The sequence below is a fragment of the Manihot esculenta genome, chromosome 9 (genome assembly GCF_001659605.2).
Source record: "Manihot esculenta cultivar AM560-2 chromosome 9, M.esculenta_v8, whole genome shotgun sequence".
Classification (NCBI taxonomy): Eukaryota; Viridiplantae; Streptophyta; class Magnoliopsida; order Malpighiales; family Euphorbiaceae; genus Manihot; species Manihot esculenta.
In genome coordinates this window covers 36,204,431-36,220,270 of record NC_035169.2, presented here as the reverse complement: position 1 = coordinate 36,220,270, position 15,840 = coordinate 36,204,431, and the positions used below count along the sequence as shown (strand labels likewise).

Genomic DNA, 15,840 nt, shown 5'->3' with positions numbered 1-15,840 from the left:
TGAGGTGTTGATGTTGGTTCCTTTTGCTTCTCTTTCTACCTCTTGTGTGTGTTTTTTTTTTCCACGTTCGGTTCTTCGAGTTTTCGCTTGCAATTCAACCTTCTGCCTTTTGGCAAGTCACATTCCTTTAGAGGTGGCAGTTTGGATTTGCATCATTTCAACTCATGCAGAAAGATCATGGCAAGTGATTGTCAAGGGCAATTCTCGATATTTAATATAAACATCGAGGTTCTTTTTATTAGTATTTGTAAATTCGAATAACTTAATAATGATTTTATTAACAGTCGGTCCTGTTCAATTTTCTTCAAGTATGATGGCTTAAATTTCCATCTCCAAATATGATAGTTCTTTTATTTACTTTGACTAAAAACTCTCCTTTCCCAACTCCCTGTGTGGCTCTCGTAGGGACTTCCTACCCTGCTCCCTTGAGACTCGTCTCCGCCTCTTTTGGATTGCTTAAATCTTCCTTTGTTACCCTTGCACTGGCTGTTGCAAGCCTTTTATCCGCGGTGTTGTTGCTCTAATTGGTGCTAATTCCATTGGAAGGCATCATCTCTGTCCTCTCCATCATCAATTGCCTCTCTCCCGCACGTCCCCTGCTGGTTGTCGCTTTTCTTCTCTCTAAGTGGTGACACGCTTCTCATCCTCGATCTGTGGCCACAAGTTCTCCCACACTCATTTCATTTCATCATTGCAAATTATAAGTTGATGGATAATTTGGAATGTCTCTTTATTTATTCTGAATTGTTTTTCCCAATTTCAAATTTACGCTACTTCCATTTTCTGCCGAGAATTAGGAATGGTTATTTTAATCTCAATATTGAATTTGCATCGTTTAGGATTTTTTTCGATCATCGTTCGCAGGCTCCTGGCATCTCAACGTTGGCTAGTTTAGCGATCATGAGAGTGTATTTACAAGTGATCGAAAATAGAAAATCTAGATAATTACCAAAGATTAAAGAAGTTCCCCTACGTATTCTCCTCAAATCGTAGTCTTAAGGCCAAGCATCCGTCAAACAGAGGTTTAAATTTTTAGTGTCAAATTCCAGGACCTTATGCGAGATTCACTGTGCAAGACAAGGGGGATTTTGGCATTAGAGGCTAGCAAATTCCATAACACCTCCTTCAGAGCCTATTCAGGTAAAGGCTAAATTCTTAAGGTGGTCCAAGACTCGCACGGCCTTAGCACCACCATATATGGGACTGCATTGGCCGCATTTATTTTTCCATGTGATATTTCCTCTCTTGGTTTCCTAACAAACAAGGCAACGAAATATACGTGCAAACTAATACTATCCAACATATGATCTTATTTTATAACCTCCAAGGCAAAGAAACTAGAGGATGCCAAAGTTCATCACACCAGGTGGCTGCCAAAAAAGATCGTTTTCAGGGCCACTGCACAGTATTTTTCAGTCTCTTGTGATCGACAGACCCCAAGCATTATATATCGTTTCTCAAGCATACATAACTTTGGTTTCAGTATATAGTTTGCTTCACCCAAAAGGATAATAAAAAAAGCTATGATCCATTTTGTTATGACATTCTCTCAGATCCATGCCTTTGGCGAAAGCTGTTTGATCTGATGCTGCCATCTGACCCCCCTGCAGCCTGATGAAATGCAATCCAATTTGATTCTCTGTCAACCTGACTTAATGAGAACGAAGGCAAGTGATCTCTTTCCCAGGCCCGATATCTAGTTGGTGGATTTTCTGCTTCTTGGTAATTACGACCTGATGTACCTGGTGGGATGAAATAGAACCCAGTCTGATCTGATGATGAGGCCACTGCTCCTGCTTGAGACAAACCTCTGTGACTGCTGGATCTTCGCATACCAGAAACAATGGGTGTGCGAATTGCTGTAGAATTTCCAGGTTGTTGTTGATAGTAGGCTTGAAGAGCTTGAACTCTATCACGAGCCCGGGCATTACTGCCTTGGTAAGGGGGAATCACTGAGCTTCCAGCTCTAGTAGCAGAACTGAGGAAATGGAGTGATATGAAGTTAATGCTACAACTTCACCAAGATGAAATATGCCAAGAAACAAATGCCTACTGGCGATCACCTAAATAAACGATCATATTATTTGTTTTCAACCAAGATGCAGTCTCATTTAAATGAAAACAGTAATGGATATCTTTTAAAGACATTTCTTCATTGGATTTCATTAACTTACAGAGGAGAAAGGAGAATATAATGAGTACCTGTGGCCAACAAGGAAAGGATGCATGAATGAGGCTGATCTTGGAAGATCAGAACTGCTTCTGGCTGGCCTTTGAGTAGCGGATGGAATTGAAGGCTGATCAGGAGTCCCAATGCGATTACTGGCTGCAGAGAAGGGATGGGAGTGGTGCTCCCAACCATGATAATTTAGGTCCATGGCGGGAAAAGCATAAGAATTATGAATCTCAGTAGGTACGGATGGACCATTCCAGTGATTATTAAAATTTGAACCGTCAGAAACACTTCCACTGGGGTTGGAAGATGATGGATGAATTGGTCCAAAATAGGCAATATATGGGCATGGATGAGTAGCTGATGATACAGCTGCTGTGTGTTCTGCGAAGATAGCATGCTGTCCTAGTAGATCATGATCTGCATTACAGTATCAGCCCTATCAACACAGTTGGCCATAAATATTTTGCTACCAGAAGTTGAAAAAGATATCACCAGTTAAGAAGAGAAGAATCTCTTACATGCATTTGATGAAAATTCCCCTTCCCTGCAACATAAATAAATAGAACCATTAAAAACTGAAAGCTGTATTTGAAAACAGAGCCAAAAAATTAAGCATATTGAAGTTATTACAAATGTCTCGTTCCTTCCAGGAATAAGAGAATCTGATTTTTAATACCTGCATATGTAAAAATGATCATTCACTATTGTTTTCTAATACCTGGATATGTAAAAATCAGGTGCACCTAATTTCCCATTTGCTTCCCTTCATTACGTGTTACCAAACTCAAGGAACATAAGTAAATTGTTGATTCCCATAATTGACTTTTCATCTTGAGTAACAGCCCCTTCACAAGGGGAAAATAACTAGAAAATAGTATAAAAACAATTACATGCAATGGGGATTAGTAGTCCTATCTCTTTACAAGGACATTAAAATTTCATATTTACCATGCCCCTTCACACTTTAATCAATCTTCATTAGTTCGAAACCAAGATGGAACAAGTCAGTACAATCTCAGTATCTCACTAGTTGGTTCACACTGCTTTGCCAGAGACATTGGCCTGGAAATATGAGACAGCATGTGGAAGAACAAGAACCGAAAGAAGTTCCTAGAACTGTCCACATGCAGGTCTTTCTGGGGAGCAAGCTATAGACACTTTCTAGGAGGTTCCAGAGTCTAACAATTGATCTCTGGTGTTACAGCCCAATCACGTCAAATTCCTAGTCCAGCTCATTGCGAGGATACTTTCATAAATAGTCTAGGTGCTGTATTTGAGTGACTCAACCATGAATAAGAAAGGGGAAGTGCTAGAAGGGCAGTAGAAACCATATCTGGTATCAACACCTCTAGAAGATGCATACATATATATCTCATTCTAACTGCACATCAGAAATCTCAGAAAGGCGTAGATGATAGAAAAGATAATCCAAAGTAGGGTACATAATCCCTTCCCTTTTATCCATCACTTCGGGTTTCATGGGAGGAGGTGAATTTCCTCATTGAAGATTATATAAGTAATAGTGAAAACACTTGAATGGTACAAACGACAAATTAACAATCTCAAACAGGAACAATTCTAAGCTGTAAGTATCAGATGAAGCTTACTCAAAGGACGATGGAAGTCGTGCTAAACTACCAAATGGACACCAATGAACTCCGAAGGACTGCAAAATTATTAAAAACCGAAATGAATATAAAGTGGCATGTTAAGCACAACTGAACTGCATTCTTAAAGGCACAAGCGCATACACAATGCACAAGGATCACAAATCAATTATTAACAAGTCATCAATACAGTCAGTTATGTATATAACTAGATGGGAGACCAAAGAACACAACTAGGATTTAAAAAAAAGAAAAAGAAAAAGAAAAGAAAATCAAATCTTAAATCTCATAAAGAGGATCCATCTGCGCATGAATGTATATACGAATTCATACACAACCTAAAAAAAGCTTGTGAGCAAAAAATTTGAGGAAAGTATAAAGCCATGGATGTAATTCAAAAAAAGTAGCATGGAAAACATCCACAAACAACAATGCCAAATCAACATAAACCACAATAGTGCATCAAACTATTGCAGTAAAACCCCATTCTCCCAGATAGCATAAATGATCCTGAAATCTATGCCATTCTAAGATTTCAAGGAGCAAAAAGAGATAATATCGACTGCAGCTATTTAGTATCTCCAAAGTTAAGTTCATAGAGAGATTTAGCAGTTTTTAGACGGTGCATGGAAAGACTGACTTGTGACTGTAATCTTTACCAAACAAGTGCATACAAGCCAAGGCCAATCTCATTAGTATATTTGAAATATATGGTACTTAAAACTCTTCTATTAACAATTATTAGAGGAGCTTCATGGTTTACCGTTGATAGAGAATTATTTTCTTAAATATGTCAGCTTCATTAGGTTCAGCATTCTAACTTACTCACTTCTTTGGTTATTATTTAAAAGAATTTGATAAAATCCATTAAGGAAAAAATAACATGAGATTCCTAAAAGCAGATTTTTTTATTATTTTTTAAAAAACACTTGCAATCCCTAACCAGAAGAGCTTCATGGTTTACCATTGATAGAGAATTATTTTCTTTAATATGTCAGCTTGATTAGGTTCAGCATTCTAACTTATTCGCTTCTTTGGTTATTATTTAAAAGACTTTGATAAAATTCAGTAAAAGGAAAAAAATAACATGAGATTCCTAGAAAGCAGAATTTTTTTATAAAAAAAAAAAAGCACTTGCAATCCCTAACTAGAAATCTTAACCAAAAGAACACAACAAATAACACACAAGATGTGACAACATGCTAGGAAACTGAAAAGTTCATACAACCTAGGTACATAATAAAATGAAATTTATAGCAAATAGAAAAGATGCAGCAATGCCTCATCAGCTACAGCATTCTTGACATAGAAGTGAATTGTTTGTGTAATTTTGCCCTTTGCAACTATTTACCATTTCAGAGTAGCTTAGATCATAAAGGTCCTCATCATGGGTCCAGTCATCCATGCTAAATTCTGGCAATGACCGGCAACCATTTGCATAGAGCCACTGGCCCTTCTCAATTTTCCGACAATTAGGGCATTGCATAGCTCCCTTTATATTAAATGCTGAACCAATGCAATCTGAGAATATTCAAGACCAAGTAAACTATAATCAAAATAGGCATCCAAACTATATTAAGTGAAAAAGCAATGATCCATAAGCCCAGGTCAAAGTAGAAGTCCTAACAAAGAGAGAGAAAGCAATTTGAGCTACCAATTTCTGAAGAGAACGCCCAATAAAAAGAATATATTGTTTACTCCAAAAGAGGGTCTTAGCAAAAAACAGCTGAATATATAAAACAGAATTCATATTTTGATGTTGGAATTATGCATGCTTTTCAGCATTTGTTTTCCTAATTCTTACCCCTCCCTTACTCTGACATACAAACGTTGCTGACTTCTCAAAATCTCCAAATCCAAATGGCAACATCTAAAATCCAGCAGAAATGCTGATTTGATTCTAAGTGCAAAGTAAGCCAGCAGCAGAAGAACAAAGAAACAAACAAAAAATTATTAAGTACCTGATCTCAAAAAGAAAAATCTACCTGGAATATCTCAAAAAAGAAAAAAATCACCAATGAAAATTCTTTCATAGCTCTCTATCTGTCTGGATATAAACTGTTAGATTATTAACATTTATCTCCATTCAACTTAACAAAAAAATAAAATTAGTCTTCTTCATGGAACTTGCAAAATTGCATCTAGTAGCTCAAAAACAAAATCACAAAAAATTATTTTATCATCAAGCTAAAAAGGATAAAGTTAAACTACTCACAACATTGTACCCAGATCTCGACAATTTCCAACCCAAAACAAAAGGTCCAAAATTCTCCTAGGAAAAAAAATAATAATCAAAATTGAATTACAATCCTGACTTACCCAAATGAAATTGATGTCCACATTGAAGCTTGGCCCACGATCGATCCCCGTTATCAGTGACCATCTCAAGGCAAATCGAACATGAAACAGACCCAAACGACTTCCCGCGTCCTCCTCCAGCACAGCCAACGCCTACATCTCCGCCATCTCCATCATCAACAACCACATCGTTTTCACTATTCCCCAACCCCATCACACCCCCACCAGCCAAAAAAAAAAAAACCTAATTCCCCAAAACACCGTCAATTCTCCGTCTCCAGCTTTTCCTCTCAGCAAATTAGTACAACCTCTTCAATAATTTAATAAAAAAGTTATAAATCAGCGAGTTTTTTTAGCTAATTTGATAAGAGATACGATTGATGGATAGATGTTGAAGCTGATTATGGAGCTACAGAAAAATATTTAGATAAAAAATTTTGATCTTTCTTCCTCTTATTCTTCTTCTTCTTCTTCTTCTTCTTCGCTTGTCGTTTGTATTCCCTTCTGCCCTTTGTCTCTCTCTCTCTCTCTATCTATCTATCTATCTTTGCTGTTTGTGCGTTGAGATTGTTTGGTGCCGTTATATCTGGGGGGTTGAGTTGGTGTTAGAGGTCGCAATAACCGCTGTCCAAACGAGCGTGGGTTGGACGGCTGATATTAATCCATGATGTGTGACCAACGGCTCTGATTGGTTTTGGTGGAGTGTGGGTTTGATAGTTGTTGACGTCGGTTGTTGCTGAACCCGATAATTAAGAAGAAAAGCTTTTTCTTTTAACTCGTTAATTATCTGGTCTTAGCTCACATTTTTCTTGTTTTCTTATTTAGATTAATTATTTTTAGCACTTAAATTATAAATTAAAGGGTAATTAAAACTAATATTTTTATCTTTTAGTTTGTGAAAGTATAAATTTTATTATTAATTCTAAACTAATATAATTTTATTACTTTTTAAAATTTTAAATTAAATTATAAAGTAGTTAAAAATTTTGAATTTTTTTATATAAATAACTGTTTTTACATTATATATTGACTTATTTCACAGAGTATGTGGATCATGGATGGGCCAGCTTGTGAAGGATCTGGATTTGGGTTGGGTCTTATCTAAATGGGTCATGGTGGGTTGTGTTTGAAATTAAAAATATTTTATCTAATTGGTTTGAAAGATTTATCTAATTAATTATTTAGTTTATACTATAAAAAATTAAAAATTAAAATCATATTATTTATTTTAATACTTTACCATAAATTATGATAAATAATTTATTTGTTGAACTCAGATTAGAATTATCCACTTCTTTAATCCCTACTAAGAAATTGTAAAAGACAAATCCAGAAAGATATTTTAAGGTTAAAGCAAAAAAGAAAAATTAATTTATTTGTATTTCCATTCCCACCTATAAAGAGTATGTCTGCATGCAATGGATATTCTAAGCCATTTCCTCCTTTAATTATTTTATCTATCTTCTTCATGGTGAATGGCCCACTCATGTCTTGTACCCCTCCATGCATTTTACATGAGTTTTGCAAACCAAAAATATTTATTTAAAATAAACTTATATATATATATATATATTTAAAATGAAACGAGAACGTAAAATCTGAAATCTTTCAAATTTACTCGGATACACTTACTAGACTTATTAGATATCACAAGACTAAAACTCTGAATGCTAAATTTATATATTTTTATAATTTAAAATTATGAGATTTTATATAAATATATATAAAAACATAATATATGTTGTTATCATATTATATGCTTGTAATTTATATAAATTTATTTTATAAAAATAAATAAATAAAATTAAAATTTATTTACTTTATACAATTTATTAACTATATCATATATTATAAAATAATATTTTATGAAAATTCTTAATTGTAGTTTATTAGTAATGATGTTTATATTTTTTATTATTTAATTTTATATGATAAGATAAATAATGAAAAAAATTATTTTTAAGTGGAAAATACTTTACTTACAAAAAACATGTGTACCTTTAAAGTTTGATAATTTAAGTAAACTTAAATATTTATTTACTTTATATGATTTATTAACTACCATGTATTGTAAAATAATATTTATGAAAATTTCTAATTGTAGTTTTACTAATGATGATGTTTGCATTCAGTTTATATTATTTAATTTTATATACTAAAATAAATAATGAACAAAATTATTTTAAAAAGAAAATATGATAATTATTTTTTTTAAACAAAAAATATGATAATTATATATATATTTTAATTTATGTAAAAGTTTTTTTATAATAGAGTTATATATTTAATTTAATTAGACTCACGTTCGTTTTATAGAATAGAATTTATATTTAAATAGAAAACAAATTTAACAAATTAAATTAAATATTTTAATTTTTTAACCAACCAAAATAAAGAGTTAATTATAATTATTAAATTTAATATTGAAAATTCTATTTTTTTTTTTTTTTTTGAAATAGGGGGTGGGGGAGTCGAACCTTTGACCTCACAAGGCTACAAGGATGCACTTTCCACCAGGCTAAGCCTCGGAGTGCATATTGAAAATTCTATTATTTCTCTCTTTTCAATTATATATATTATAAATAGAGATTTATTTTTGAAAGAAATTTAAGATTTAAAATTTTCAATTTAGATATAATTTAAATATTATTCAATTAAAGCCAATTATTGATTTTTTTTTCTTTCTTTCTTTTACTCCTTTAGAAATTTGTAGGAAAATTATGGATAATTTCGTAATATTATATTATAATGTCGCCGCCTTCATTAACAAATTCTACTATAAATACTTGGCGCCTCAAACTCCCTAAATTCCGTCGAGCTCTCTCGATTTTTGTTCTCTGTTTTTGTTACATTTCTTGTTTATTGGCTTTTACTTCTGCTAGTTAACAAGTTTAGTTCTTTCACAGCACCAGAAACAGAGAGCTACAAATTCTTTCCGCTTTGTGAAATCTGTAATCATGCTCGTATATCAGGATCTTCTCACAGGTATGGAACCTTTATTATTTTTTTTTATCTCTCTTTTGTTTATGGCTGGTTGTTTTATGGTGGTTTAGGTATTTCTTTGGGCTTGTGGTTTGTTTTCAATAAGTGATGGCATATGGTCCATGGACATGGAACATCTTAGAAGAGAGTTTGGTTTTGTTTGTGACCAGAAAAGCTCAACTTGATGAGTTTGGTTTTGTTCTGATCAAAAGCTCAATTTGGTTGTTGAATTTCAGGTGATGAGCTGCTTTCCGACGCATTCCCATACAAGGAAATCGAGAATGGGATGTTATGGGAAGTTCAGGGAAAGGTTAGCACTTTCTTATTATTCCATGATCATTGCTACTTTCCTTGCTTAATCTATTCCTAAGCACTTTCCTGCCACCCAGAAAAGAGCTTTTCAAATTGGAATATCTTTTGGGTATATAGATATGCAATTTGTTGAAACACAATAACGAGTTGTTTGGCTTTTTCAGTGGGTGGTTAAGGGAGCTGTTGATGTAGACATTGGTGCTAACCCTTCTGCTGAAGGTGAGAAAGAAGATGAAGGTCTTGATGACCCAGCTGTCAAAGTTGTTGATATTGTGGATACATTCAGGCTTCGGGTTAGTGAGCTGCCTTAGCATTTTGATCCTTTACTAAGATGATCATCCCTGTGTGGCGGCTGAAACTGTTCTTTCATGCTATTCATAGGAGCAATTTGCTTTTGACAAGCAGCAGTTTCTTGCCTTCATGAAGAGGTACATCAAATTGCTGACACCCAAATTGGAGCCAGAGAAACAGGAGTCCTTCAAGAAGCACATCGAAGGAGCTACCAAGTTTCTGCTGTCAAAGCTCGAAGACCTCCAATTGTATGATCACCCTCACACCTCTCAAATAATAATAGTAATAAATAGCATTTAATTTCCTTGGTTAATAGATATTCTAAGCTTGCTGAGTTTTTATTGCAGCTTTGTGGGCGAGAGCATGCATGATGATAGCAGCTTGGTATTTGCATACTACAAGGAAGGTTCAACTGAACCAACCTTTCTGTACTTTGCATACGGCCTCAAGGAAATCAAGTGTTAAGAAAGGAATCGCTCATTTCATGAGAGCTTAGTCTATGTTATTTAAAAGTAAAAGCTTGTGGTGTGTTTTGGTATTTTTGCATTAACGAGCCTTCTGTACTTTGATTAAACTGGGAAGTAAAGTCATTAATACTTGGCTTTAGCAAATGTTGATTCTTTAAAAGTTTTTATATAGACTAAAAATGTTGGATAAATACGTATTTATTGTCAAAAATAGCTAGCTATTGAACGCTTGATTATAAAAATTATGTCAGATAAATAAATCAATCATGTATCATGATTTAAATTATAATCAACAATAGTTTGATTTCATTTTCTTAACAGTAGTTTGATACTTTGATGTCATTTTTTTTTCTTGTACATCTTCACTAACGTGATTAAATTCTTATAATATAATGATGCTATTTCAATAAATTAGAGTATTATATAAGAGTATAACCAAATAATAAATGGAAGTTTTTGTTCTTTTTATGAATTCGAATGTAGTTGACATTTTTAATTAGTGTCTAACTATTAAATATCTATGATAAATGCTAATTACTTCTTTCTTTTCTTGTTTTTTTTTTTTTTTTGTCAGAGTTTCTTTTCTTGTTGGACACAATGCATTTGGACACATTGAATAAAATTCATTGTAACAAAGCAAGCAGAGTCTGTGAACTGTTTACATTTTAATTTTCTACGACTAAGTTCCACAAAGATGTAGAGATCATAACAAGAGGACTGAAGGGCCTATTTCTCACGTGAAAAAAATAAAAACATCAGAGCTTAAGGTACATCCTTGAATAGAACCATATTTTGAATTTATGCATAATAGTTCAAGCTTGCTTTCTTCTTTGCTTGGACCTGTATTATGCCTTCATTGAAGTCTTCATGGTTCACCTAACCCAATCAATGGACACACATTAAGCCTAGATTGCATAATTAAACTGCTATAACAAAAAAGAGAAGAAAATGGATTATATGTCTCCCGCCAATCCCAATGGGTAATGGCATTGGCAGCAACACTGCCCCCAAACACATATGTGAAGGAGATTCCCGCGGATCGTCAATGTCGATGAAAATTTATTTGTCATTTACTTAGAGATTTACATACATTACATCGTCAATGTCGATGAAAATTTATTTGTCATTTACTTAGAGATTTACATACATTACATAGTTTGTCTCAAGCATGCAAGGGATTTCATTATGGAGTTGTGTCATTTTAAATAAATAAATAAACTCGGTAACTCAGTATCTATGATAGATAATTCAAGGCTAGTCTTAAAAGTTGAAGGCAACAATGCTACTTCAAAAGTCGATGGAATATGAGCCCATCCACTGATGGAGGAGCTCTCCTATGTTAGTACTGTCAGCATCAAGGCGAATTTGTATTTAACCATTTCACTTGGCAATTTAAGAACATCAACTAGTTCACCCAATCAACGCAAGCAAATAATGCATGCAAGCTTTTGCATGTGTATGTGTACAAGAGAGAGAGAGAGAGAGAGAGAGAGAGAGAGAGAGAACCTCAGTTGCATCACGCCGGAGTGCTAGCATTCCAGCCTCTACACAAACTGCTTTTAGCTGTGCCCCGTTGAAATCATCAGTGGACCGAGCCAATTCTTCAAAATTGACATCAGGATGAACATTCATTTTCCTTGAGTGGATCTACAGCATCCACATAGAACAAGTCACTAAGAATAATCATTTGATGCAATGACATAAATGCATAAATCAAGAAAGCAAAGCAATTCTTATTTGGCAAACCTGCAAAATGCGAGCTCTTGCTTCTTCACTTGGATGTGGAAACTCAATTTTGCGATCCAATCTGCCAGATCGCATGAGGGCAGGATCCAAGATATCAGCCCGATTTGTTGCTGCTATCACCTGATATTATCCAAGGATATTTGAGTTTAATCATTCTAACAACCACAATAACAATTTTAAGACCACGTAATGCAGTAGCTATATCCAACAAGCAAATGGGCAAAATTTCTACAAGGCAACACATTCATCACAAAGAATATGAAAATTTACCCCTCTTATCATTGTTATATAAGCAATATACAAGCATCAACCAACCTTAATCCTCTCATCACTACTAAAGCCATCAAGTTGATTAAGCAATTCTAACATGGTCCTCTGCACTTCCCTATCACCACTTACTTCACTGCAATCAATGATACATATTTTATAACGAACCCATTATTTTCAAATTACTAAATAATATCAAAAATAAGAAATCACTGATCCAATTTGGCCAAGTAAAACCTATATCTAAGTATACAAAAAGATGTACTATACCTGTCAAACCGCTTTGTGCCAATTGCATCAATTTCATCTATAAATATGATGCAGGGAGATTTCTCTTTTGCAAGCTGAAAGGCATCACGGACAAGTTTGGCACCATCACCAATGAACATCTGCAAAGAATGCAAGCTTAGCTACCTTTTATGGAGATTAAATAATTATAATAATGGCACAAAATAATTTATCTCTCACATAAGAAAAGAAAAAGAGGGGAAAAAAAGGCACTTCCTAAAGAAGCAGAAATTCATCTAATTTACCAGTCACATCCACATCATGGAACCCAAAAATGTAGGAGTTCTTCAAACATCGGTTCACCCTTTTCTATTACATCCATGGATCAGTTTCAAAAAATTCAAATACTCATTAATACATCCAAAAACAATTAAAATATAAGAGTTAAGAGTAGTTGTAGTAGACAATCCTTAGATTTCTTAAGCTATTAGTTAAAATCATTAAATTTCAGTGGTTCTTCCAAAAGTTGAGCATATATCATTTAAACATGAATATATATAAAAAAAATGTGGTACCTGAACAAGTTGTGGTCCTGCCAATTTTAGAAAAGTAGCATTTGTTTGTGCAGCACATGCTCGAGCCATCAATGTCTTCCCTGTCCCAGGAGGACCATACAAGAGGACACCTTTGGGAGGACGAACGCCCAACTTCTGGAATCGCTCCTTGTGAGTCATAGGTAACACAATTGCCTCAACTAGCTCTTGAATCTGTTGCAAAAATAGCAAATACAGGTTTATATCTGACAATAATTAAAAATTTAACAGCTAGTCATAATATCCTTATGAGTCAAAAGACACCTGTTTCTCCAAGCCCCCAATATCATTATAATCCTCTGTAGGTTTTTCATCAACCTCCATGGCCTTCACTCTTGAATCATACTCAGATGGAAGGGTATCCAAGATAAGGTAGCTATCTTTGTTGACTCCAACCAAATCACCAGGCTTTAGCTTGTCAGGGTCAACAAGACCAACAACGGGAAGAAAAATAGTCTGCAATCAAGGTAGAATATAGATTTCTAACTCAAAAGTATTTAATTGCCGACTCTGCTGCAACAACTCCACCAGAACCACCATTCCCTCCCACCTAACAGTCTTTTTCTGAGCAGCTATGAGCTCATCATTTAAAATAGAAATGAAGGCCAAATTCAATCAAATAGTGATCATCCAAGACACTCACCTGACGGGTAGATGTTTTCAGGACAACACATTTACCCTTCCTTTGAGAGTCCAGGTCAACATTTGCACCATCTTCCTCAGCCTCATCTTCTGGGTTCATTTCCAAAATCTTCACACAGACCACAACACATGTAGTTAGAGCCAAATGCTGCTAGAACTTCAACTTGAAACAACCAATTTCATGGCCAACCTAACATCCTAATAGGTTAGGAGTTCAATATAAAAATTTTCAGGTGGCCTGAATAGAGAACGAAGCACACATGACATAACAAAACATTACAGTAAGGTTCATGTATATGACTATTTCAGAAGTAGAAAAAAAGGTTGTTGCAGATAAACAGTTGTATCACACATGGCCATCAGTTAAACATAATTTATACTCTCGCGAGAGTCAAAAGCCATTCTCCTCTACAAATAGAAAGATATAAGGGAATAAAAAGACAAGTTCTTTTGATTCAAAAACAATTCAAGTTTGAGGTCTGTCTTCTATTGTGATCATTCAATGATGCGAATACATTTTGTATTTAATTACTTTCAAAAGGTTACATGCCATTCTTCTACATGCATTTATATAGTACAAATACAAAGGTTCTCTCCCTTAGTAAAAGTTTCGTATCAAGTTTGAAGAGCGACCTATGTAGTACAGAAACAAACTACAGGGATTGTTCACACCATTCACTTTTGGACCATTAGCAATGCAGCTCATCTTAGCTTGTGTTTCCAACAACGACAAACAAAAAAGAACATCCAAAGTAAATAAAAAAAAACTCAACCACGATCAGATTTAAATTTTTGTTCATTTACTTAGATATTTATTTTTATCATTAACATTCAAAAAGAGTAGCAATTATTTACTAAATTTACCTCAACAATGTTGCCAACCAGGTATGGTAACTGCTTGTTGAGCTTAATCTTCTCCTGATTCTCTTTTATCTTCTCCTTAAAAGAATCCAGCTCTAAATTCGTTCTCTGCAACTCTTCCTGAATTCCCAAAACCAAATACAGGTAAAAAACGAGAAATGCTTTTACCCAGAAGAGAAAACTTCCAACCCCAAACCAGAGACACAGATACAAATCCACATATACAAACACCTATAGGTAGATATCAGACCTTGAGGATACGAATCTCGTTATCCAGAAGACGAGAGGCTCTAAGGATGTCCTCGGTGGTCATAGATGCAAGCTGATCATCTTCGAAGCTCGAATCCTCCACCATTGCCGTCGCCATCGTGGATTTATCGGTGGTAGTCAAAGAAGCTAAAAGAGAGGATCAACCGGAGAAAAGGAAATGGAAATTAGGATATCAACGAAACCGCTTTTGATCTCTTGTTTCAGACTTTCAGTAGCTGAAATTGTCCTGGGGTTTTCTTCGACCAGACTTGCTACCGAAGACAACAGGGTTCCGGTAATGGGCCTAGATTACTTTCATATTGGGCCTTTGTTGGGCTCAATGAGCCACAACTTTTTATTTTTACTTTTATTGTTTGCCTCAAGAGGGATTTGAATTTTGATAATGAAAACAATTTTTCATGAAATAAATGTTTTTTAGAAAAATTATGAATAAATTACTATCATGTGTGTGAAAATCAATTTAACTAATAAAAATATCTTATACTTTTAAAATTAAATTAAAAAATTCTTACGAATTAATTCTGTTAATCACTACCGGCATCCACCCAAAACTTAGCAGCACCCTTATTAACAAGTAAATGTCCTTTTCAAATAAATCTAATAAAAGTTTCCCTTAACAAGGAGATTTCATTTTGAGAACATATACAAAAGAATACCATAAATAAATATATCTTCTGTTATATATATATAACTAAGTTTTGTTTTGTATTTTTATTGGTTTTTTTTTTTTTCCCGAGCAAAATGAAATCAACTATATTGAACTGCAGCATCTACAGAAACATAAAAATCCTACATTCTTATACAAACTAACTTACATGAGCTAGTTTCCATAAAATTACAATAAGAACAAACTAATATCTGAAAAGAGGGGTCACAGCCCAGTTTCAATAATAAATTCAGCAGCCGCACCCATTGCACCAATTCCATCGAGCCCCAGCAAGGACACAGCCAGCTCTTCTTCATTCCATCAGCTCAATCCCTTACTAAGCCTCTTCAACAAATCAACATTAACCTCAAGCACCTATTTTGGCGTGCACGCCACCATCAAGCTCAAAAACCTTAATACACATGCTCATACAATGGTCCGATCAATAAATGTA

The 15,840-nt window shown here is 34.3% G+C and overlaps 3 protein-coding genes across 4 annotated transcripts; 1 reads left to right on the top strand and 2 right to left on the bottom strand.

Annotated features, from left to right (window-relative positions):
• Positions 1-1,293: 1,293 nt before the first annotated feature.
• On the bottom strand, positions 1,294-6,648 carry LOC110622238 (E3 ubiquitin-protein ligase RFI2). 2 transcript variants are annotated; one of them, XM_021766684.2, is made up of 6 exons: positions 6,103-6,648; positions 5,135-5,304; positions 3,784-3,842; positions 2,695-2,720; positions 2,203-2,593; positions 1,294-1,978 (listed from the first exon to the last, which is right to left on the bottom strand). In XM_021766684.2, the coding sequence occupies exons 1-6, from the start codon at positions 6,293-6,295 to the stop codon at positions 1,537-1,539; spliced, it is 1,281 nt and encodes a 426-aa protein (XP_021622376.1). In that variant the 5' UTR covers positions 6,296-6,648; the 3' UTR covers positions 1,294-1,536. The 2 variants fall into 2 exon arrangements, with proteins under 2 accessions (XP_021622376.1, XP_021622377.1); XM_021766685.2 differs by lacking the exon at positions 6,103-6,648 and adding an exon at positions 5,588-6,000.
• Positions 6,649-8,879: 2,231 nt separating this feature from the next.
• Positions 8,880-10,277, top strand: LOC110622464 (translationally-controlled tumor protein homolog). The gene is made up of 5 exons (XM_021766966.2): positions 8,880-9,066; positions 9,300-9,373; positions 9,540-9,668; positions 9,757-9,914; positions 10,014-10,277. The coding sequence occupies exons 1-5, from the start codon at positions 9,039-9,041 to the stop codon at positions 10,129-10,131; spliced, it is 507 nt and encodes a 168-aa protein (XP_021622658.1). The 5' UTR covers positions 8,880-9,038; the 3' UTR covers positions 10,132-10,277.
• Positions 10,278-10,735: 458 nt separating this feature from the next.
• Positions 10,736-14,971, bottom strand: LOC110623690 (26S proteasome regulatory subunit 6A homolog). The gene is made up of 10 exons (XM_021768705.2): positions 14,721-14,971; positions 14,474-14,590; positions 13,611-13,718; positions 13,232-13,423; positions 12,950-13,141; positions 12,417-12,535; positions 12,195-12,282; positions 11,880-11,999; positions 11,640-11,780; positions 10,736-11,009 (listed from the first exon to the last, which is right to left on the bottom strand). Exons 1-10 carry the CDS (start codon positions 14,835-14,837, stop codon positions 10,932-10,934), a joined length of 1,272 nt encoding a protein of 423 aa, XP_021624397.1. The 5' UTR covers positions 14,838-14,971; the 3' UTR covers positions 10,736-10,931.
• Between the last annotated feature and the right edge of the window lie 869 nt (positions 14,972-15,840).